At 34.7% G+C, this 26,463-nt stretch overlaps 1 protein-coding gene across 2 annotated transcripts in view; it reads left to right on the top strand.

The window, feature by feature from the left end:
* Positions 1–26,463, top strand: part of Phkb (phosphorylase kinase regulatory subunit beta) — a 210,914-nt gene that overhangs the window by 25,764 nt on the left and 158,687 nt on the right. For both annotated transcript variants that reach the window (XM_090357682.1, XM_090357683.1), the window contains exons 2-5: positions 2,322–2,411; positions 6,700–6,838; positions 9,406–9,505; positions 22,161–22,268. In XM_090357682.1, coding sequence (XP_090213808.1) covers positions 2,322–2,411; positions 6,700–6,838; positions 9,406–9,505; positions 22,161–22,268 — 437 coding nt within the window. The remainder of the gene's footprint in view (positions 1–2,321; positions 2,412–6,699; positions 6,839–9,405; positions 9,506–22,160; positions 22,269–26,463) is intronic.

Genomic DNA, 26,463 nt, shown 5'->3' with positions numbered 1-26,463 from the left:
TCCTTCCTTCCTTCCTTCCTTTCTTCCTTCCTTCCTTCCTTCCTTCCTTCCTTCCTTCCGTCCTGGTGACTGAACTCAAGCCCAGAGCACTGTCCTTGGACTTTCTCAAGACTAGAGCTCTACCACTTGAGCCACAGCACCATGTCTACCTTTATTCTGTATATAAGGTGCTTAGGAGTTGAACCTGGTCTTTCTGCATGCTAGGCAAGCATTCTACCAGGAGGCCAAACTCCTGGCCCTCAATTCTTGTCCTTATTATAGCAACTACAATTCTATTTAGATAAGTGTTATTTATGCTTATCTAGGAATTTCAAATTCAGATTATCAGATCTTTGATCAATTTTGAATTGATATTTTTGTACAGGATAAGAAAGAACTGTTATCAATCATTGTGTATGAGCTATGCAGCTTTTCCAGCACTGTTTGTTGAAGTGATTGTCTCTTCCATTATAGTTTTTTTGGTGCCTTTGTTGAAAATTGGATGGTTGTAGCTGTATGGGTATATGTATCAATACCATGCTGTGTTTGCTACTGTAGCTTTGTAATGTAATTTCAAGTTACGTATTGTGATACTTTATACATCAGTGTTTTTTGCATAGGATTCTTTTGGCTATTCAGGGTCTGCTATGCTTCCAAGAGAATTTTAGAATTGATTCTTCTAGTTCAGTAAAGAATATTAGCGGAGTTTTGATGGGAATTATATTAAGTCTATTGATTGTTTTCAATGACATAGGTATTTTAATAATGTATATTCTTATCCATAGATGGTGTTTCTGTGTTGTAGCATCTCCAGTTTTTTCAGTGCCTGTTGAATACAGTAAAGTTGGCTGAGATGGGCCTTTGGTTTCTGTATAGTATGATGCTAGGAATCATAAGGATATTTCAGTTTTCAGAACTTTCCATTTTTTACTATCAGTTTATTCTACTTAGTGGTGTTATGAAGAGACTTTACTCAGCCTTCACCCAGAATACATTGTTTCCTATTTTTATCCATAAAGCATTTTTCTTTCCAAAGAAGATAATGGGATTTTTGTCTGAATGTGTAGGTTCTTTTTGTTAGTTTCTTTGTAATGTTCACTGTCACCTAAACTTAGGATTCTCAGTAACTTGTTTTTTTTTTTTTTTTTTTGCCAGTCCTGGGCTTGAGTTCAAGGCCTGAGCACTGTCCTTGGACTTTCTCATGACTAGAGCTCTACTGCTTGAGCTTCAGCACCACTTTCAGCTTTTTTCTATGTATGTGGTTCCAAGGAATTGAACCTGGGTCTTGGTGCAAGCACTCTACCACTCAGCCAAACTCCCGGCGCCAGTAACTTGGTTTTAAACCTGCATAATACACATAGCAAATTTATGAATATAAATACCTTTACCTTAAACTCTTAATCTTAATGCCTGTCTGTGCCATTTATCTCTCTCCTCCTAGATAAACTCTAGATTAGTTTATTTGGTATACTATCAGTATGTGGTATACATTACTTAAAACTAGAGATAGGTTAATTTGAATCTGAAATGTTAAGGATTTCCTGTGCTTTTCATTCAAAATATGAGATTTTGTTCAATCTAATAGTTAAATATACAAACATTTTTTTTCTTTCTATAGTTCAGTAAGCACAGTAGTCAAGTGACCAACTTTCTATGTCCCATTTTGTGGCATATTATCATGAATATTTTTTGTCTTGTAGCTTTTGAGCTGTGTGCTCTGCTAATACCTTATAGTAGTTTTTATATCTGAGTAGGAGAATTCATCTCTGTTTACAATCCAGATACTAAGTCAGGAATATTACCTACATAGGAAAAAGTGAAGCTTAAGTATTTAAGTATAAAACTAACTGAATTTTTGTGAGATGCATCAAATTGGAACATGTGAGAATAATCCTTTCCCTTTCAGGTTTTTAGGGTGTAAACATTTGACAGAACATTATTATCTAGTGGAGTATTAGCATAAGAAATAAGGTGAGGATTTAAGGAACAATAATTAGATATTTTTCTTACTAATGAGAAATTAGCTTATGACTACCACAGGAATGTTAGTGATAGCTGAGTTGTTCAGTCAACATATACAACAGATAGTTGAATGTAGTGCTGGTTGTGAGGGTGGGAGTGTCCTGAGGCTATGAGTGGTTCCCCTTCTTATTTTCAAGGATGTCTTCTTTGTCTTCTTTCTCCTACCCTTAATAAAGTTTTGACAGTAGTAAATATAGTAGTTCAGCTTTTTTTCACATATGAAAATGAAATGTGTTAAGTAGTGCTTCTTTGTTTCAAACCTTTCTTTGTTTATCTGGGTGAAGATGACTGAATTTAATTTTTTTGAATTTTTCTCATAGGCTCAGTTTATGAACCACTCAAAAGCATTAATCTTCCAAGATCTAATAATGAAACTCTGTGGGATAAGTTGGATCATTATTACAGAATTGGTAAGCTAAGCCTCATGTTGTCCTATTCATGATGCCCTAGTTTCAGTGTCTGTGTGTCTGTGTTATGTGGGTGATATTATTCTGTCATTTGGATATTGGAAGGGTTTCAATGTTTATTCCCATTGAATATCTGTATTGTAACTGTGAGGTGATCCAGCAAACATTCTGGCTGTGAATAATTTTATAAATATATATGTGTGTGTGTGTGTGTGTGTGTGTGTGTGTGTGTGTGTGTGTGTGTGTATGCTACATTCTGGCTTGTGAATTATTTTATAAATATAAATATATATATATATAAAGTGTGTGTGTATGTTATGTATCTGTATACATTAAATATTAATGTATGTTAACAAATTCTCAAATCTGGTAATGCTTAAAAAGGTTAAGGAAAACACAGAAAATATTGGTATACATCTTTCTGTAAACATAGACACATTACCAGACCCTCACCATCATAGGTATTAAAGAAATCATACATACCAAAGAGGTAGATAAACACAGGAAAATGATAGGAAAAATAAACATTTCACTAAGTGAGTAGTTCAGATGACGAGGAATAAAAAAATAACATACATCACAAAAACAACAAAATGAGGGGCTGGGAGCATGGCTCACCTAGCATGCACAAAGCCCTGAGTTCAGTTTCCTGGACCTGCATACACAAAAAAAGCCATAAATGGTGCTGTGGCTCAAGTGACAGAGCGCTACCCTGGAGCAAAAATTGTCCAAGGACAGTGCCCACACCCTGAGTTCAAGCCTCTGGACTGGCAAAAAACAAACCAAAACAAAAACAAAATAAAAAGCAACACTATATATCTTTCTGTATGTACACTGAATATCAATTTCTTCCATTCTCCAATTTAAAGAAATAGAATGGCAAGTTGGAGTTAAAAACAAGACTAGATGATTTTTGGACAATCACCAACATATTTCATTGACAAAGACAAAACATTGGCTTAGGGTAACCAGGTAGAAAGAGATCTTCCCAACAAATGGTCCCAGAAAACATACAGGATTGACGGTACTGATGTGATAAACAACTTCAAAATTAGAAGAGCTATATTGGTCACATCATATTAATAACTGGTACAATTTATTGAGGCAAAACTTACATGCACAAAATATGCCCAACTTTATTAAACTGATCACAGGTAGATCCCGTGTAGTTTGGAACTTTAGTATCTCATTTTCAACATAATAAATAATCTAACAAGGTAATCTCAGGATTTAATGCCTGTATATACCAAGCATTAATCTTCATGATCTAGTAATGAAACTCTGGACCTAAAAAACATTTATATAGATTTCATCCAGCTACTATACAAGTATACTATCTTCTCAGCAGCCCATGGAATTTTCTTCAAAATAGATGTTATTTTAGGACATAAACCCAGCATTTACAAATACAAGGACATTGAAACAATTCCTTATATTCTGTCAAACTATTGTGGAATAAAACTTCAGGGAAAGAAGCTACAGAAAATACTCAAATGGATATTGAACAAAACATTGTTTTAAATCATGAGTGCATCATAGAAGAAAAAAAGAGGAAAAAAACAATCAAACTTTTTAGAATATGATGAGAACACAGACCTCTACCCCTCTTGTGATACAGCAACAGGAGTGCTCAGACAGCAAGGTATAGCAGTAAGCATCAGAAGAAAACAAAAATTTCAAGTAGTCTAATAATGTAGCACCTATACCAAGATTATCGGTCTGTCTAAAATGATGTAGCACACTTACATCTTAAAGCCTAATGATGCACTAAGAATAAGCCAGTCTCTAAGTTAGCATGCAGAAATAATAATGATTTGGTCGTATGCACAAGTTTATTGAGCTATTGTGATCCTCTCCTAAGAATATCTTCCTTTGGTGATAAGTCCTGTTTATTTTATCATCTCCAAGTGTAATTTTTTTGTTCTCTACCATCCATTGTGTTTACTTGTCGATTTATAGGCACATTTTAATAACTACAAATGAGGGAAACTATGCAACTTGTGTTTCTTTGGATTTCGTTTACCTCCCTTAATATAATTTTTTTCAAGTCTCTCCATTTCCCTATGAACAACTATGTCCATATGAGCATATAAAATGTTTATTGAACTGCACTCCAACAAAGGGAAACAAGGTTTTTGTTTTTTTGCTTTTTCCCCCTCCTTTGTTGCTGTATTTGACTTCTGTACTTATTGAATATAAGTTTATCTGTTTTGAGGAGAGTAAGGAGTAGTACATAAAGGGTGAATGCTAAGTTGAAAATAAACTATGCACTTTATAGGAGAAGGGTTTTGAAAGGGAAACATCTGGGAAATAATGAGGAAGGAGACGACACTGTTCAAAGAGAAATATACTTATCACCTGACTTATGTAACTGTAAATCTTCTCTACATAACCTTTACAATAATAAGTAAACAGATAACCCTTTTTTAATTTTTTGTCATTGATAGGGCTTGAATTCAGGGACTGAGCAATGTCCTTGGGCTTTCCTCAAGGCTAGTGCTCTACCACTTGAGCCACAGCACCATTTCTGGTTTCTTTTGGGTCTTTGGGCATGCTAGGCAAGCACTCAACCACTAGGCGAAACTCTTGGCCGCATAGATAACTTTTTAAAAAAAAGTTTAGGTCAAAAAATTCATGAAATGTAGACTAACAAAATTGGTCCTTTGGAAGAAAATTAAGTTTGGTAAACCTTTAACTGGTTTGAATGAAATGTGGAAAAAAAGACCCACATTATAAAATTAGGAATAAAAAATACAATATCAGAATAATACCAGTGAAATCCTGATTCATGAAGGAATACTTAAAAGAAAAAAACCTTACATTTGAAGAAAGTGATATATCTAAAAACAGTAGATAAATTTCTAGATGCATTTGAGCTAGCTTAATTGAATCAAAATATATATCCACTTAAATCTATAGCAAGCAATGCAATTGAAAGTGTAAAAGAAAAGTTCAGGACCTACTAGGTTCATTTTTTAATTATATCAGACCTTCAAAGAACTTACATAAATACTACTCAAAGTTTCCACACGGCAGAAGCAAAAGGAACACAACGATATTCATTCTATGAAGGCTAGATTACATCCGTTGCAAATCTAGACATTGCTATAAGAAGAAAAGAGAATTACAGACCACAGTGTCTTAAGACAAAGATGTAAAAATGATCAATCAAGTACTCGCAAACTGAATGTAATAACTCATTAAAAAGATTATACTCCATGATCTAGTTCTAATTCCAATGTTGCAATGATGGTTTAACAAACAAATCAGTAAATGCATCTCTGAACATAAATAGAATCAACCAAAATTATATATCATCCCATTTGACACAGAAAAAACATTGAACAAAATTCAAAGCCCTTTTTTGATAAAAAGTCTGAAGAATTTAGGAATAGAGTGTATGTACTTCATTATAATAAAACGGAGTAAATAATAGATTCTATGTATGACAAACTGATAGCCAACATTATACAAAGTGGAGAAAAACTGAAGTCATTTCTATGAAAGTCAAGATCCTCCTACTCTTCTTCAAAATAGTCCTGGAATTCCTAGGCAAAGCAGTAAGGCAAGAAGGATAAAAGGAATTCAAACAAGGATGAACAGCATCACACGATCCTTTTTTATAGCTACTATAGATCAAAAATAGTAAAGATTTCATGCATATAACCAAATATAAAAGTTATGTATGTGTGGGTGTGTGTATTTATGCATGTATGCAGAAGTATACATGTATGTCTATACAACCAACCATATATACATAAATACATACAACATACATATGTATGTACTCATCAGAATTCTGGCCTGTTCTCTCTTTTTCATAATCCTTTCTAATTTGTGAATAATTTACACATACCATTGAACTGACCTTTATGGTTTGTCAAATGCGTAGTATTCTTCGTTGTACATATGTTTTAGATAATTTTATCATGCTGACTGTTTTGAGGATATTGTACTCTGTGTTTTGATTAATCCTTTTCTCCCTGGTGCCTGAGGTTGTCTTAATAAGATTTGAATCATACCACATTAAACAGGATATGCTAAATACTTTCCAATTTCCAGCTAGCTAAGTTCTTACTCAAGAATGTGATGAAGATCATATTGTGCAGGGTGGATTCCAACAGAGGCTAGAGTGACTTGATGTGATTTAATAGTCTCAAAATTTTTGCAAAACACTTAAGTTTAGAAACAACAAACGAATTTTCAGAAATGGAATGAGAAAACCTAAGATTCTGAGCCCAAGGTGAATGGATTGTTGAAGAAGTCATTTTTTGTCTCTCTTCCATTGTAGTCAAGTCAACATTGTTGCTCTATCAAAGTCCAACCACTGGGCTCTTTCCAACTAAAACATGTGGTGATGATCGAAAGGCCAAGATTCAGGACAGTCTCTACTGCGCCGCTGGAGCCTGGGCTTTGGCTCTAGCATACAGGTGAACTGGCTATTTTGTTCTTTTCTATTGACTCTAAGACTAGAGATTAAAGTTTTGTGAGATTAAGAGAAATTAAGCAACTATCTTTCTGCTCGGTTGCTTATTTACTGTGTGAACATTGACTCTTCATACACTCTTTAGTATAAACCATTTCACTTTAGAAGGGTTTGAGTACAGTTCTACTATTTTATTATGCTGTGTGTATCAGTGTGTGTCTGTGTGTGTACACATGCATGTGCACACATGGGTCAGTAATAATTGGAATTAAACATAGCTTTTTCATTCAAGGCTGATACTATACCATTTGAGCCCCACCTCCACTTCTGACTTTTTGCTGGTTAGTGAGAAATGAGATTCTCTTTGTCTTCCGGGTTTCAAACCAATCTTTAGATCTCAGCTTCCTGAGTAGCTAGGATTATAAATATGAGCCACCAGTGTCTAGCCTTATTTTATGACTTTACATACAAATAGTTCTTCCTGTAGCATTCTCAATTCTACTTTAGTCTTTAGCAGAATGAACTCCATTGAACTGATTGCTTTTAATCACAGAAGGCATTGAGGATGTTGAAGTCTATCGATGATAAAATTGGAGCAAGAGTAATTAACAGACTTGTCATGTTATATAATTAATGATAGTGCATGGATCAGGAATTATTTATTACTCTTGTTGACTTAGAGTTTTACTTAAAACAATTTATTGAGATTTCAGTAGTCAGATCTGGTGCTAGTTTTAAATATTATTTTATAGAGCAAAAAAATTCACATCACTGAATTCTCCTTGTTTTATTGTATGAAGAACTGTGAATTCTGATGCATGGTCAATAATACATTTGAGTCATAATTAAGATTATTAAGTATACATTCATTTTTGGTGAGTGGCCTTTGTGTTCATTTCTGATTTGATATTATATTTTTACATGAATATCATTCCTCATAAATTAATAATATGTTAGATTCTTAAAAAGAAAATTGAATATTGAGGTACTATGAATTAGTTATCTTTAACACAGTGCTGTGTTAATGTTATTTAAAGTATTTTTACATATTTTATGAAATACAATACTATTTTATTAAATTTAAAACTAGGCAGAGTAAACGCCTTATTCATTGTAGCTACCTTTTAACTCTTGGACATATTGAAAAATTTGAAAACTAAAATGTTAGGAGAAAATTGCTTTAAATGATATAGAATAGGCAACATATGGATAAAAGTCATGCATTAACCTTTTCCCAGAAGGCTTCAAACATCTGATAGAAAATTTAAAATCCTTACTTCACTGAGTTCATTGTCTATTTAGAATTTGACCCTAAACCTCTATGTCTTATATCAGAGAGGGAAAATACTGGGCAAATTCCTGCTGCTTTTACTGTAGTGCCTACATTAAAAAGGAGAAATAATATGCAATGATGAATAACTTACTTTTTTCTGACATTCAGTATACTGTGTTAAAATAATAATCATTTTCCCCTATAGTCATATATGAGGTCTTTAGGAGTAGGAATTACAGTACCTTTGTGTGTATGTGTGTGCGTGTGTATCTGTCTTGGCTTATACTCAGGACCTGGGGACCTGAGCACTGTCCTTGGGTTTTCTCAAGGCTAGAGCTCTACCACTTGAGCCACATCACCATTTCAGGCTTTTTCTATATATGTGGTATTGAGGAATTGAACCTGGGCTGGGTCTTCATGCATGCAAGGCAAGCACTCTTTGACTAGGCTAAACTCCTGGCCCCTACAGTACATTTTTGTAAACAAGTATAAACTAGTTTCTAATCAGGCAAGATGGATTGACAGACATTTTAGTAAGAGAGAGTAAATAAAACAAGGAGTGAATAATTTTTAATTTTTTAGTTGTGTAAAATGAGTAATCCCCATCAATTTTTTAAGTGACTGATGTATAATAAAAAGCTACTCATGCAAAAAAGAACATTTTTCACTTAGTTTAATAGATATTCTCTATTCTTTTACTTTTGAAAGTAAAAGATATAAAGCATGGTCAATTGGTTTTAAGTTAAGACTTTAGAGTTTCAAAATTTATGCCAAAATATGTCACAGGTCACACTGGATCTGTATTAGGGGTTAAGTACATTCTTGACTCTGGATAAATTGCCCCACCCAGCATTATTAAACACATGACAGAGCAAGACCTTAACTTATGCTTCTTTAAGTCCAAGTGGCTACTGCATGATATGCAAGGATGGAACTTAAAATTTCCCTCTAAGTTTATAATTGTGACTTTTAGAAAATCTGTTTCTTGGTTTTTTTTCTATTGATATGAAAATAACCTTTAAAGTTTCAGTCAGCCATTATGGAAAATACTATATACAGTTTTAAAGGGAATTGTCTTGCTTTCTAAAAGGGGAAAAAACTGCATGTTTCATTGTAGGATTTTCTTTTTCATTGCAACATTTCTAAGTCTGCTGGCAAATTGACTTTCACTGCGACAGAATTAGTGGACTCTACCAGAACACAGGATTAGTCAGACAGTTAATGCTTAATTATCAAAAGCTCTGCTTCCTTTTCAAATGCATTTCCAATTTGTTTCATGAGTTATCTCTCTCACCCAGGCGCATTGATGATGACAGAGGAAGGACCCATGAGCTGGAGCATTCTGCTATAAAGTGTATGAGAGGAATTCTCTACTGCTATATGCGTCAGGCTGATAAGGTAAAAACATTGTGATGAGGACTGAGATTCTCACAACATTTTTAAGGATTAATTTAAGCAGTATTGCAATAGCATCTATGTTCTCTGGAAAGGTACAAGTCAGTGTAGATAGGTTATAACTATCTCTCCCTTCCCAGTTCAAGGTTTTAAAATTTTGAAGTGGAAAGAACTCTTTCAGTGAGAGGTGATTGAGAATTGTTATTTAGACATGAATTTGTTTATTTGTTGCATCTGGCATTTGCTTTTTGTAAAAACCCAAATTTTCAAGAGACAAGTAAATACCATAATTGTAACAAATATTACTTAAAGAAAATCTTTGTCAGAATTTCTTTTCAACATGTGTATTACTCTGGATAAATTGAACTTATATAATATTTCGTTCATTTACCTGCAAAGAAGCTAGTAATTATAGGTTAGAAAACAAGACTTTTACCAAGCTATGCAGAAATGAAAGGACATAATATGTGTAACATCATTTTTCACCTGTAAGCTTCTATACAAATACAATGTGCTTCTAGTTGCCTACTACTTCTACTTCCCTACATCTGTGTTTCCCCAAAGTGCTCATATTTGTTCATCAGTAATTTATGAATCCCTAAGACCAATGCCAGTTTTGTTTTACTTTCAAGGCTTTTTTAATCTTTAGGTAGCTATGCAGAGGCATTGCTATTCAAGAAAGCAGTGATAATTCATCTTGATCAGTGTCACCCCTTTCTGATGATTCTTTAAAGGACTCATAGAGTCAGCACTTGTAGTAGTGACTATATTTAATGTAGCCAAAGGTGCTAAAGAGAAAGTAAAATCTGCAAGTGAGAAGGTGCCTGGGGCACAATCTGGAAGAAACAAAAGGCTAGCTTCAGAGTCATTTATTTTGCCACCACGGTATCTTGGTATCTTGTCAGCACATGTAACTTGGTATCTTGTCAGCACATGTAAAATGCTATCTACCTAGAGAGATCATTAGAGTGCATTCATTTGATATTTGAGTTTATTAGGACTCAGATTTTTTATTGCTCAAGGTTTTTATTGGCGGCTTGTTGGATTTGTAGCCTCAGCTTAGTTAGCACTTGCTGAAATTTCAGACTCCCAGAGAAACCAGATGTAGTAGAAGTGACTTTCTTGGTATAAATAATGTAGGCATAGGAAAAAACCATGGGAATCTTTCCAGCATTCCAGTTCCCACTTACCAGCCAAGACTTACACTTATTGGCAGTCTTTTCTGAGGTTTGCAGGCTCAGTCTTACTACAGTAACTCTTTTCTCAACAGTTAATACAGACTAACACACCAGTTTCTAATACTGCTGATTCTTTAGTGTTAAATTAACTTCACGGTGTTTTGGGTTTTTTCATGTACAAAATATAGGTACTGGTAATATCTCCCTATGCAGTTCTTGAGATGGTAACATAATATATGAAAAGCATTGATGGTACTGGTACTAGGTTCAACCTCCAGTACATATTTGTCACTATCATTAGTCTTTTTATCATTTTTATTGGTGGTCAGGGGGCTTGTACTCTGGGCCTAGGCATTGTTCCTGAGCTCCTAAATTCAAGGCTATTGTCTACCCATTTAGCCACAGTGCCACTTCTGATTTTCTGGTAATTAATTGAAGATAAGAGTTTTATGAACTGTTAGTGCCCAGGCTAGCTCTGAACCATGATCCTCAGATTTTAGACTCCTGAACAGCTAGGATTACACACATGAGCTACTGCACCTATATCATTAGTCTTTTTCATTCTCCTAGGCTATGTGTTTTGTTCCAGATACATTTCTATATTTATGTACTAGCAAAGATCTGAATCAGTAACTTTATAGCCACTTTTGACCACTTAATATATCTTGAAAAAAGTGCTCAGGGACAGTGCCAATGCCCTGAGTTTAAGCCTCAGGACTGGCAAAAAACAAACAAAAAAAAAGTAAATTTTCTCATTAAGTGAAAAGAGGACAAACGTCATTTTCTACCGACATTTAATTTCCTAGATCATTATTGTGAGGATTTTATAAATGCTTGAAATAAAGTGTATAGCTAGAATGATTTAGTGGAGTTAAACTAGTATATCATATGTTAAAATGATGAAATTGCAATTAAAGTTACTTTTCCCTAAGTGAGACAGTGCTGTTTATTCCCAAGTATCATTTCACAGATGTGTAGTGTCTGGCTAGATTCGATTTTTCTCTCTTAGAAATATCGTGAGAGCATGAAATTTCATGTCTTTTTAACAAGCTGATAGACTTAAATTAGAGGTATTTATCAGAAGGAAGGTGTTTTTCTTTGTAGCATAATCAGCCATAAAATTATGGCCTTCTAAATATCATTCAATTTTATCACCAGTTACTCCAACCAGTTTTATTTTACATAAAGTATGAATGTGACTTATGTTTTCTGAAATCCTTCAAGCTATGAAGGATTAGAATTGCTTTCCTTTTATAGCTCTGAGTAGAGACCATTAAAATAATTGTGAATTGGGTCATATTGAATATTTATACCTGCCACAAAATGTTAGGGCTAAATATTCTTCCCATCAAAAGATGATTTAAATGTTTCATAGTATTTTCTTTTCTTTCTTTCTTTCTTTCTTTCTTTCTTTCTTTCTTTCTTTCTTTCTTTTTTTTTTTTTTTGTAGATCATAGTGCTTGAACTCGGCCTTGGTGCTGCCCCTGAGCTCTTCAGCTCAAGGCTACCACCCTACCCTTGGGCCTGGGCGTTGTCCCTGAGCTCTTTAGCTTAATGCTACCTACATACCCCAAGTGAACCTAGCCCCACTTCCCGTTTTCTAGAGGTTAGAGATAAGAGTCTCAGGTCCTTTTGTGCCTTGGCTAGCTTTGAACCTTGATCCTCACATCTCAGCCTCCGGAGTAGCTAGGATTACAGGCATGATTGCTAAACTCTCCCTTGATCCACATAACTTAGAGTAGGAAAGTATATTATCATCCACCTGTGAGACTGGAGACCATCCACGATCCATATGTGAGTCAGAGATCTGACTCATGGAGGTTAAACTGTGGTGCTCACTTCTTACTATGTCTTCTTATTGTTTTTTTTTTTTGTAAATGTAATCTGTAAGTTTATCCCAGATCCTTCTGTTTACTAGGCAGGTGTTATACCACTTTAGGTATACCCCAAGCCATTTTGTTTGTTTGTTTTGAAATAGGAGCTCACTAACTTTGCCAGGTTGGCTTGAACTCAGGATCCTCCTGACTTCTTGAGTAGCTAGCATTACTGGTGTTCATCAACATACCTGGCTCTTATTATGCCTCTTTTTGGTATTCATCATGATCATCATTCAAACTTGGCCATTTTCTTCATGATTTTATAGTAGTAGCTAACAGAATATAATATTTATTTATTCAGGGCCTAAGCACTGTTCTTGGGCTTTTTCCTCACGGATATCACTCTACCACTTGAGCCACAGAGCCACTTGCAACTTTTTCTATGTATGAGGAATCCAACTTGGGTCATCGTGCATGCTAAGCAAATACTCTACCACTAGGCTAAACTCCCAGCCCAAGGTTATAATTTTTAAATGGGAAGTATATATCATTTGGCTGTTCTTTCTTTAAAATTTTTAAAATTTTATTTTTGGGATATAGAGTGGTTACAGTTACATTGATCAGGTAGTAGGTACATTACTTCTCAAACATTGATACCCCTTTTCATGTTTTTGTCACCTTTTCTCTCCCCTGCCCTCCAATCATCTTGCCTTTGGCTATTCTTTAAAACTAATGCAATACACATTTATAGTGTTTATTTGGAAAACTGTATGTTTGTCACCTAAGGTAAAACAGGACCTAAAAAACGTCTGTTTCTTATATTCAGTAGTCTCCCACCATAAATCAAACTTTCTAATACTTTTATAAGAACTCCGGCTAAAAGCAATATTTAAGTTTATTAAAAAGTTGAGGAGCCAGGAGTTTGGCCTAGTGATAAGAGTGTTTGCCTAGCAGGCACAAAGACCCAGGTTTGATTCCTTGGTACCTCATACATAGAAAAAAAGCCAGAAGTGGTGCTGTGGCTCAAGTGGTAGAGCTCTAGCCTTGAGAAAAACCCAAGGACAGTGCTCAGGCTCTGAGTTTAAGCCCAGGACTGGGGAGAAAAAAAAAAAGTTGGAAGCATAGCCTAGTGGTAGAGTGCTTGTCTAGCATGCATGAAGCCCTGGGATCAATTCCTTGGTACCACATACACAGAAAAGCCAGAAGTGGCACTGTGACTCATGTGGCAGAGTGCTATCCTTGAGCAAAATGTGTCTAAGGAAAGTGCCCATGCCCTGAGTTCATGCCCCAGGACTCCCCCCTCCCCCCCAAAAAAAGACTAATGATGATGACAAATATTCGCTGTAAGTTGAACCTAGTATTAGTTTTGAAAAAGAAGTGGAATGAGTAAGTAGAATTGTCTTTGATTTGTAGAACATCAGGCAGTCTTATTTTATTATGTTACCACTTAATTCCTACATAGTAATGTTAAGTAATGTTTTACCTTTTAATATCCGAATACCCTATTCTACTGTTTACTTCCTTATATAATTCCTGTGGAGAAGAACACAGATTTTCAATGTTGATTTAATCTTCAATTAGTAGTTTAAAGGACAGTGATTTTCTGTAGGAATGTGCAGTATGCAGATATCTACTTAAAACTTTGTTTAAAAGTGGAGGTGGTAGGGGCCGGGAGTTTGGCCTAGTGGTAGAGTGCTTGCCTAGCATGCAGAAACACCCGGGTTCAATTCCTCTGTCCCACATACATAGAAAAAAGCCAGAAGTGGTGCTGAAGCTCAAGTGGTAGAGCCCTAGCCTTGAGAAAGTCCAAGGACAGTGCTCAGGTCCTGAGCTCAAGCCCAGGACTGGCAAAAAAAAAAAAAAAGAAAGTGGAGGTGGTAAAGATGATGAGTCAGAGTAACGTCTGAGAGGCTTCTGAAGAAAGATAAGAGAGGAAGAGCACTACTAGAAAACAGGAATCTAAAAGAGATGACAGGAAACCCAAAAAGCTGAGAAAGGAAACAGTGTGCAGCTCCATCCAGTCTAGATGGGAATAAAGGGAAACTGAAACAACTACAGGTAAGCTAAATGTCCCTGACAACAGATTTACAGACCTATTAACCCTAAATGTCTCTTAAACCTATTGTGGAAATACAGAGTGCCAGTGACTACTTCTGCATAGCAGGCTAGCACTGAAGAAGAAAAACATTCTGCTGATTCCTTTATCTCACAGCTTTAGCCAAGGAATGGCTGGAATGAGGACACATTGTTTAAGACTGAGCTACTCTAGGAACCTGAAAACAAAGAAGAACTGTGGTTCTTAGGGCTTGGGAACAATGTCTAGGTAGGAGATGGCCATCAGGAGATGGTCATGGAGATGGCAAAGTTCTGACATGGATTTGTTGAGTTCCTTTAAAAGTGGGTTGCTCAGAAAGTGATGAGACATAGTGGCTGATGAAACCAACTTCTTTGGTGAGAAGCAAGCTCAAACTGTGGGATCAAATCAAATGAAAATGTAAGCAGAACCCTAGCAAGGGCTTCCCAAAGAAGAAAGATTATGATTACAAGTGCCTAGATGAAGAAAAGCATGGAGATATCTATGAATAAGCTAATAATGCCCCTCATATTCATAGAAAAATAATAAGCCATACCCTAAAACAATAAATCAAAAGAAGTAATAAAATCAGGGCAGAAAGTAATAAAATAGAAATTAAAAGAACACACATAGAGTTCCCCTATGACTCAAAAATCCCACTCCTTGGCATTTACCCAAATGTTCAGAAACAAGGCCATACTAAAGCTACTAGCACAGTGATGTTCGTTGCAGCATTATTTACCATAGCTAAGATATGGATCCAACCCAGATGTCCCTCAGTAGATGAATGGATCAACAAGATGTGGTACTTATACACAATGGGATTCTTCCTTCCTTCCTTCCTTCCTTCCTTCCTTCCTTCCTTCCTTCCTTCCTTCCTTCCTTCCTTCTTTCCTTCCTTCCTATTTTTTATTGTAATGTATAAAGTGGTTACAGTTACATTTGCCAGATAGTAAGTGTATTACTTCTCTCACATTGATAGCCCTTCTCATGTCTTTGTTCCCATTTCCCTCCCCTCATTCCTTCCCACTCATCTTTTCCCCCCCTTTCCTTTCCTATTTCAAATAATCAAATAAAAATCTCTATATAAAATTTACCAGGTAACAAAATCAGATACACTAACAATATGAGATTAACTAAAGGGTATCAAAAGAGAAGAGAAATAAGATAGCACATTAAGAACAACAATCACTCAAGGTAAAGCTCTTGCTTCCATATCCTGGAGATCCTTTCATTTAGTCACATCCTATATAACCTTATGTATCTAGGTTTTGCACTATTGTAATCCTTTGCTAGGAGAGTCCTAGATGTGTACTAATTATTACAGATGAGGGAAACCATTGAGCCTATGTTCATTTGGGTCTAGCTAACTTCACTTAATATGATTTTTTCCATCTCTTTCCATTTCCTTACAAATGGGGTAATATCATTCCTCCTGATGACAGCATAGAGTTCCATTGTGTATAAGTACCACATCTTCTTGATCCAATCATCTACTGAGGGGCATCTGGGTTGGTTCCATATCTTTTCTATGGGAAATAGTGCTGCAAAGAACATTGGACACAATGAAATTCTATGCTACCGTCAGAAAGAATGACATTGTTCCATTTGCAAGGAAATGAAAAAACTTGGAAAAAATCATAGTAAGTGAAGTTAAGCCCCAAAAGAGCATAGGCCCATAGCATCTCTCATTTGTAATAATTAGTACACACCTAGGATTCTATAGCAGAGGATCACAGTAGCTCAGAAGCTATGTACAGAATGAGATTAATGAAATGAACTGTAGGTTGTGGAAACAAGAGGTTTATATTTGTGATTATTTTTCTGTGAAGTTATTTCTTTTCTCTTTTTTTTCTACCTATGGTTCATCTCATGTGGTTACTGTATCTGATTTTGTTCCCTCCTTTACTGTAAATGCATTCATTTGATTATTTGAAATAGGGAAGTAAGGGAGGAAAACAAGATGACAGAGAGGAAGGAGGAAGGAAAGCAGGACAAAAACTTGAAGAACGGTTATCAAGGTTTGAGAAATAATGTATCTGCTACTTGGCAAATGTAATTGTAACCCCTCTATACACTATCCTGACAGTAAAATACAATAAAACAAAAAAAGAACACAAAGGAACCAGTGTAATAAGGCTTTTTTTTTACATATAAACAAAATTAACAAGCTCTTGTACTATATATACTACTAAAAAAAGTATATAAGGACCCCAACTGATTGCTTTAGATATGAAAATGGAACTAGTACAACAAATACCACTAATTTCATTAAGGAATATTTTTAAAATGAACTGGAAATTTTAGAAGGAATGTATAAATTTGTCAATGCAAATAGCCTATAAAAACCTTTACGAGTATATAAACTCCTTAAAGCAATGAGATTGAATTAGTTATAGTCTCCAACAAATAAACGTTCAGGAGTGGATGGCATCATTGCTGCATACTCTCAGACCATTCAAGCACTAATCTCAGTGTTGCTCATATTATTCCATAGAACAGAGAAGAAAGTTTGCCAAGCTTATTTTGCATAGCCTATTACTAATACTTGATCAGTGCATGATAAAAAATAACAAAATTATAAATCAATCCTCCAAAAATCCTCAAATATGATGCATTAAAAAATTCATCTTGGGCTGGAGTTTGGAATATTGGTAGAGTGCTTGCCTAGCATGCATGAAGACAGGAGTTCAATTCCTTGGTACCACATGCATAGAAAAAAGCTGGAGGCTCAGGTGGCAGAGTGCTAGCTTTGAGAGAAAAGCCCAGGGATAGTGCTCAGGCCCTGAGTTAAAGCCCCAGGACTGGCAAAAAAATTAAAATAAATAAAATACATTTAAAAATTCATCTTAATCATCTCCTCGATCAAAAAATACAATATAGCACAGAAACAGAATAAAACACAAAAGTTATATGACCATCTCATTAGATACAGAAAAGATCTTTGGTAAAATTAACTTTTCTTCATGAGAAATGCCCTAAAAAAATCTAGGAATAGGAGCATATTGCAACATTATAAAGGCTATAGATGATCTACTGTTTTTAGTAGGGAATAACTGAAATCAGGAATGATACAAAGATGTTGACTTTTTTCACTCTTATTCATGAGGCTGGTATTTCTAGTCAGAGCAATGAGACAAGGAAAAGAAAGAAAAGAGGTACACGTGGGAAAGGGAGAAGTAATATTATTCCATTTGCAGATGATATGATCTTAAACTTACAATGTCCCAAAGACTACCAAAAAGCTATAGTCTATATTTCATGATAGAATATCAAAATTTTAAAAACTAGCAACTTCTCTATATGCCAATAACAAGCTGAGAAAGAAGTGAAGAACAAAATCATATTCATAATAGGCATACCTTAGAATAAATCTTTAAAAAGGATATAATAGCCTTCTAAAAATACCTTAGAATAAATTATTAAAAAGATGCAATAGACCTCTAAAATGAAAATCTATGAAACTGAAAAATCCTAGAAGATAAAAATATTTCTTTTGGGGGCCGGGAGTTTGGTCTAGTGGTTAAAGTGCTTGCCTAGCATGCATGAAGACCCGGGTTCGATTCCTTGGTTCCACATATATAGAAAAAAAAGCCAGAGTGGTGCTGAAGCTCAAGTGGTAGAGATCTAGCCTTGAGAAAGTCCAAGGACAGTGCTCAGGCCCTGAACTCAAGCCCAGGACTGGCAAAAAAAACCAAACAAATATTTCTTTTGTTACAGCCTGTAAAATATTGTAAAAAAATATTTGTCACCAAAATCAGCACAGATTCTATGCAATCTCTTTCAAAATTCCAATGTTATTCATAGAAATAATTCAGTCCTAAATTTTATAAGGACATATAAAAGACCCACAATGAACAAAGTAGTACTTTATCAAAAGAGCAATGCTAGAGGTATTACAATACTGGATTCCAAATTACACAATAGAGGTGTAGTAACAAGTACATAGGGAAGGTTTAAGACAAAGGCAATGACATTCTGAATAGGACACTAATTGCTCAGAAATGAGAGCAAAAATTAACAAGTAGTCTTCCATAAAATTTAGAGGCCACTATACCTCAAAGGAAATAGAATGACTATATAATCTACAGAATGGGTAGAAAATATCTGCAAGCTATTTGTCAAGAGATAATATCAAAATATATAAATAAGATGATTGGTAGGATTGGGGGGAGGGAAATGGGGAAAAAAACATGGGAAGGGATATTAATGTTCAAGAAACAATGTACCCATTACCTGACAAATGTAACTGTAACCCCTCTATACATCACCCTGACAATAACAATTATTAAATTAATAATAATTATTTAATAAAAATAATAAAGAAGAATATATAATGAGTTAAAAACTAAATAGTAAAATGAGACCAAGAATTGGCAAACAGACTTGCATAAAGAAAACAGTTACCAGAATGATCTACAGAATGGGTGGGAAAATCTTTGCAAGCTATTTGCCAAAGAAATAACATCAGAATATATAACGCATAAAAAATCGAACAGTAAGTTGGGTGCCGGTCGCTCAAGCCTGTAATTCTAGCTACTCAGGAGGCTACGATCTTAGGATTGCTGTTCAAAGCCAGCCCAAGCATTAAAGTCTCTGAGACTCCTATCACCAATTAGCCACCAGAAAACTGTATGTGGCACTGTGGCTCAAGTGGTACTGCTCGAGCCTTGAGCTAAAGAGCTCAGGGAGAACTCCCAGGTCCAGACTTCAAGCCCCTCTACTGACTCCCCCCCAAAAAATAGTGTAAAAGACCAAATAATCCAATTAATAAATGGGAGAGCAAACTGAACAGATCTCTTTTTAGAAGAAATGCAAAAGGCTAGGGAATAGAAAAAGAAATGCTTATATTGGGAATTCACATCAAATTTACCTTGAGATTGAGTTTCAGCTTAGTCATAATGATAGCAAGAAAAACAGTATGTAGAGAAGGTACTACAGGTGGAAGGAAAAATTCATACATACTGAAGGTGACAGTGTAAATTAGTACTGCAATTAAAAACTAAAATAGGGGGCCGGGAGTTTGGCCTAGTGGTAGAGTGCTTGCCTAGCATGCATGAAGACCTGGGTTCAATTCCTTGGTACCACATGCATAGAAAAAAGCTGGAAGTGGTTCTGAGGCTCAAGTGGTAGAGCTCTAACCTTGAGAAAGTCCAAGGACAGTGCTCAGGCCCTGAGCTAAAGCCCAAGACTGGCAAAACAAAAAAAGACAAAAAAAAAAAAACAACCCTAAAACAGAAGAAAATTGTTGTCCTGCTGTATTGCTCTTAGGCATATATCTGAAGGAATATTTAAGTCAACATGTTTTAGAGATATCTCCATTCCTATGTACTGCAGCACTGTTTACTAGTAGCAAGCTATTTCATGAACCTAAGTGCTATTAGCTGATAAATGAATAAAAAAATGTGATATATACAACACAATGGAATATTATTAAGCTATAAAGAGCAAGATTATATGTAATGTGAAGAAAAATGGATGGAACTGGATATCATCACACTAAATGAAATAAGCCAAACTCAGAAAAACAAATGCTATATACATATTTTCTCTTGTATGCAAAACACAAACAGAACTTAAATGTAGTGGGGCCTGTCTGACTATTGCTTGCTGGAAGATGAGGGAAAGAGGGAGTAGAGGGTGATTGCAATGTGAATAATATCAAAGGACATTTTATGAATGTATTAAAAATGGAAGCCAATAAAATATAAGAAATCAGGAAAGAATAAAGGGAATTAAATCTGATTCATATTTGGAAAAGCTGTATCAAAATACCTACATACCAGTTAGTACAAAACAATCAGTTATCTTTTGCCATATGCTTATTATTCACAATGGCAAGTATTTAGGTAAATACCTAAATAAAACACTATGAAAGCATTGTTGGATTTTTTTAGTTTAGAACATTTTGCTATTACCATTCTGTATTTTTCTTGCCATATGCCAGATACCATATAAAATACCAATTAATGTCCTTGTTTTTGTCTGCCTTCAAACAGTACTTTTTGTTTATTGTTGACATGCATCATGCCCCATTAATCTTCAAAGCTTATTCAGTTTGGATCTTAGTTTTTTTTTTGAAATTATATATTGTCTTATAGCAGCTTTAATACTCAAAACCTAATTATATGAACATTTGAACATCTTTAATCACTTAGCTGTTGTTATTTTTTTCCTCTGACACAGTGATTGAATATAAGCTTTCCTGCTGGGATCCTGCATGTCTTGAAGACAAATGACAAACACACCTTGTCAACTGCATCAGTGCCATTACTAGAATACAAAGCCTTATCCTCTTAGATGCTATTCATTCAGGAAACATGCATTTTATTTCAAATCTGGCAGTTTTTACAATACTAGAACAATGAAATAATAATCATGGATTGTGGATGGAGTGACCACTTTGATTTCCACTTATGTATTTTCAGTTTATTCCCAATATTTTGTGATCTGGAGATAAGTAAGAATGACTTTCTCACAATCAACACTGGGTATTATTCACAGTATAATGCAGAATGTATGTTCACAACTGCCCCTGCATCCTCTCAGTCCTAATTACTTACTGATAGATCCTGAATTTGGTTTTATTGATAAAGTACTTTCATTGTGATGAAAGGGATGTATGTATTTGTTTAAGGTTCTTGGGTAGGAAAACTACAGCAGTCCTGTGGATCAATTCCACTCTCCTGTGAAATTTCCTATAATGGTCTGTGTCATCATGTCAAGCAATATAGTAGCCATTGTGGTTGTTGAGCACTTCAGCAGTGGCCAATGTGACTGAGGGACTGATTTTTTTCATTTTACATTTGCATATATATTTAATTATTATTTTTTAAATTTTCATTTATTTTCATTTTATTTTTTTGCCTGTCTGTGGTTTGAACTCGGGGCCTGGACATTATACTTGGGCTTTCTCAAGGCTAATGCTCTTCCACTTGCCCACAGCACCACTTCTGTCTTTTTCTGTGTATGTGGTACTGAGGAATTGAACCCAGGACTTTGTGCATGCTAGGCAGTCAGTCTTACTACTTGGCCACACTCGCAGCCCCTATTTTTTTTTAAATTTCTATTTCATTTTAATTGTAATTTTGGTATCTTGGTAATGACCTTTTATATGAGCTAGAGTTAAAAATGTATTAAAAAGACCATAGGTTAAAACTTGTGATATTTTATTTGTAGAAATTGCACTTGAAGTTGGGATACTCTGTTAGAATACAGCCCAAAATATTTTCTTATATGAGTATTATATAAGCATTTCCAAGTAATAATATAGTAGAGTACAAATACTGAAAACCTGTCTTAATAAAATCAACATTTTACTCTAAAAATAAGATGTAAACCATTGCAAAATTATTTTTTCTACATCTCCATATTCCCTACTACACTTGTGGTACAGTCATGTTAACTCCATTAAGTTGATTATGAATTTTGCCTGTATAATTTCTTTATAAAAGGTAACATTTGTTTTGTTTAACATGCCATAAGCTTTAGATTTCTGTATGTGAAAGTAGCCTGAGAAATAACCCCATCTTTAGTATGGGATGACCATGTGAATTACTAGCATTATTCAAATTTTATATTGGTTCCAGGTCCAGCAGTTTAAGCAGGATCCACGCCCTACCACATGTCTTCACTCCATTTTCAATGTGCATACAGGAGATGAGTTACTATCCTATGAGGAATATGGACATCTTCAGGTACAAAAGGATTTCAGATTTTCTACTTCTCCATATGATGTGACTTGAAATATTTGAGGATATTAAAGTTTTAAGTAGGTTTGTAAATTATTTTAAAATAGAAATGTAAAATGAACCTTGAAATAGTAATAGTAAGTGAAGTGCTCACGACCATTTCCATATAATTACTGTGACTGAATATTAAATTAGATTGAATTCTTGGGACAGCTGAATGTTTCATATAATTTTATTTAAAAGACAGCAGTCTAACCCCTGGGCGTGGTGGTGGACGCCTGTAATCCTAGCTACTCAGGAGGCTGAGATTTGAGCATCAAGGTTAAAAGCCAGCCTGTGAGAATCTTATCTCCAATGAACCACCAGAAAAGCGAAAGTGGTGCTGAAAGTGGTGCTGTGGCACAAGGGGTAGGGTGGTAACCCTGAGCTGAAGAACTCAGATTTCAGAGCCCTGAGTTCAAGTCCCATAACTGACCAAAAAATTATTTTTTAAAAAAGAAGCTCTGTTGTACATTGATAATTTTTAAAGTCTTACTTGATAAAGCTATCATGGCATCTCTGAGCCTAAGCTTGATTATGTTAAGTATTATACCTATTCTAATATAGTTTTATTTTTACATTTTATTTCTCCTTCATCACATATTGAATGTATTATTTTAGTTCGACATCCAATGGCCTTATTTCTAGTATTCAAATAATATAGAGCCCAGTTATCTTCAATAGATTTTCTTCCTGCACATCATTTAATTCACTATTTCAGGATAAAGTACCTTAAATTCTTGCACTCTTATTAAAATGAGAGTTTCTTCTTTTTGTAGTCCTGCTATAGAAATTTGAAATGTCTTATGGTGTCTGAACATAGAAAGTACAGTAGAAACTATTGTATTTAAAATCAGGTCCTTGGAGAACTACTACTAAATTAAAATGTAGCTCTTCAACCTAAACTTAGTATCTGTAAGATAATTTGACATTTATGCTTTGCATGGACAAATAAGTTTATTACTAAAGTAGGGTTTTCACAAGTTAACAGCTCATTTATTTTCTTATATGATGTTCCGACTGTATTCATTTATCAAAAAACCGCAGATTAGATAATTTAATTTCAAATGTAAATTACTTAACATTATATTGCCTCTGCCTTTAAAGGAAACCTTTATATGTCCATTTATTGAAAGCCATTAAAAATCCTAGAAGGACTTATATCAAAGTATAGAAATAATTGTCTCTGGAGAGTGGGATTAAAATATTTTTATTGGCTGAGAGTTTGGCCTAGTGGTAGAGTGCTTGCCTAGCATGCACGAAGACACAGGTTCGATTCCTTGGTACTGTAAACATAGAAAAAAATGCCAGAAGTGGTGCTGTGGCTCAAGTGGTAGAGCTCAAGCCTTGAGAAAACCCAAGGACAAAGCTCAGTCTCTGAGCCCGAGCCCAAGCCCAGGACTGGCAAAAAAAAAATAAATAAATAAAAATAAATAAATAAATAAAATAAATAAAAAAATATATATATATATATAGTTGTTTTCCACTCTTTTTTTCTATTCATTTGAATGTGTACTAGGACATTTTTAAAGTTTTTGTTTTGTTTTGTTTTTTGCCAGTCTTAGGCTTGAGCTCAGGGCCTGAGCACTGTCGTTGGACTTTCTCAAGGCTAGAGCTCTACCACTTAAGCATCAGCACCATTTCTGGCTTTTTTCTATGTATGTGGTACTGAGGAATCGAACCCGGGTCTTGGTGCATGCTAAGCAGGCACTCTACCACTAGGCCAACTCCCAGCCTTAAAGTTTATTTTTAACTAGCATTGTATTTTTCTGTCTGCCTGGGCTGCAATGAACATTTTAGTACATATATAGACTATGTCATCTATACAATTATAAAATACTGACATATCTGTTATCTCCGATATCTATGATTTCTTTGGGATATAAATACTCAAAATCTTTTACTAGCTATTTTGAAATATTCAGTTCTCATCTGCCATAATGAGGTTAGTATATTATAGAACACTTGGAATTATTTGTCCTGTTCAATTACACTCTTGTATTCATTAACTAGTCCCTCTATACCTCTAACAGCTATTCCTTTCCCAGGCTCTGGTGTCTTCCATTTATTCTTAAGCTTTTCATCTTGAGAACAGGCAGTACTTCTTCTATACTGACACATTTCACTTCGCAGAATGTCTTTTATATCCATCCATAAGTGTGCAAATGACAGAATTTCATTCTTTTTTTTTGTAGCTGAATTATAATGCATATGTGTAGGTTATGTGCGAGTATATGTGTGCATATTGTACTGGCTGTACTTGTTTACATTCTCATAGTATATAGAGTCCATGTACACTTTCTTGTCAGTATTGGTACATTTTGTCTTTCTAATAATGATGTTATGCTATCACATTTGATTTATTATTTTCCTTGTTGATTAGTGAAAATTATTTTTCAATGTTTTTAGTAATGTCCATTAAAGTCATTGGTTTACTTTGCTATTGAATTAATTTTTTGCTGTTAAGGTGTTCAACTTCCTTCTGTGCTTTGGAAATAAATTCCATATAGATTGATTTGCAATTCAATTTTAATGAAAAGTTTTAATGAATTACTTCGTAGATATGTTCTCCCATTCTGTAGATTGTCTCTTCGTTGTGTTGTTTCCTTTGCTATATATTTGTCAATTTTTGCTTGTTTCTTGTACTTTTTTTAAATATCATATCCAACAAACTCTTAGCCAATGTCCTGATGTTAGTTTTAGTAACAGTAGTTTTATGTCTTCCATTTAACTTTTTGATTTACTTTCAAAGTTGATTTTTATATATGATGAGAGACAGGATTCTGCTTTCTTCTGCATATGTATCCTTCCCCCTCCACAGCCCTATGTCATCGAAGACCTTTTTCTTAGTTTATATAAATGCTTCCTTTGCCAAAAAAATGTGTATTTCTGAATTGTCTTTCCTTTTTCTTTTGGCTGTACATATAATCTTATGCCAGTATCATAGAGCTTAATTATTTTTATTTTGTTTTTTAAAAAAAATTATTTTATTTTTATATGTTATCCAGACTCATCCCAAACTACTATAATCAAATGATGTTTCTGGCTGCAATTTCAGACCACTGTGCATGGTTCCAGTTCTTTTTTGTTTCCAACATCTTAAGCTTAATTCCGGGCAGACATTAAATAAATGTTAGACAACCTGTTTGGCAATCCGTCTATGTCTTCCAGCCATTGGTATTTCCACAGAGAAATATCACCGAATTCAGAGCATAGAGTTATTCTCTACTTATTTCAAATTATTTGAAATAATTTCTGACAGGTCAGTGTTAGACGAAGATGAGCCTCCCAGTGGAGTGATACTCTTTTCTTCCATGTTCTGAGGAAGGTTCCTGTAAAGTTAGTGTTGACCTAAATGACCTAAAATTTGAATACTCTATCTTCCTGTATAGCCTACTTATACCTAGAGAAGATCCTGATACCTACTAGCCTTTACATTCTAGGAAAACAGGAGGTGTCTAGGGTAGTCCTGGTTCCTGAGAGGCTCACCTGCCAGGCAGCTGGCAGGCCCTCTTGTCATATGGGCTGCTTTTTCCCAAGCTTTGAATAGCTCCAGAAGTTTTCACCCAAACTTTCTGTTTTTGTGCTCACTAAGTGTAAAGAAATTCAAAGGAAACACAAACCATTAGGACTTCAGATATAGTAAAGTGCTATATTAGAATTGTGTATGAACAAAATTATATGTTTATAATTTCCTGATATAAGTTAAACATTTTACTTGTTTTTTGATAACTTTATTGAGATGTAATTCACATTCCACCTATTTGAAGTGTATAATTACTGTTTTCTAGTATATACATACAGTTGGGTAACCATTACAACTGTTCATCTTGAAACATATAACAAATATCCCTGTAGCAGCCACTCCCCATTTTTTCCAAAGCTCTCTCATGCTTAAGCAACCACCGTTCTATGTTCTGTCTCTCCGTATTTTTTTCTCTGCAATTTATATAAATACTATCATATATCTGTGATTGACTTCCATGACAGAAGATATATTGTTCAGTGTTCTCCAGAGAGTTCAACAGGACAGACAGACAGAACATTTTTTAATGAACTCAATTTTGGAATTGCCTTATGTGATTATTAAAGATTTCATCTGATCTGCAAACTGGGTAATCATGGATTCCAGTAGAGTAGCTCAGTCTGAAAAAGCATCAGA

The sequence above is a fragment of the Megascapheus bottae genome, chromosome 24 (genome assembly GCF_031878675.1).
Source record: "Megascapheus bottae isolate mThoBot1 chromosome 24, mThoBot2.hap1, whole genome shotgun sequence".
Classification (NCBI taxonomy): domain Eukaryota; kingdom Metazoa; phylum Chordata; class Mammalia; order Rodentia; family Geomyidae; genus Megascapheus; species Megascapheus bottae.
Note: the sequence above shows the minus strand (reverse complement) of the source record. Positions and strands in the feature narration are given on the sequence as shown.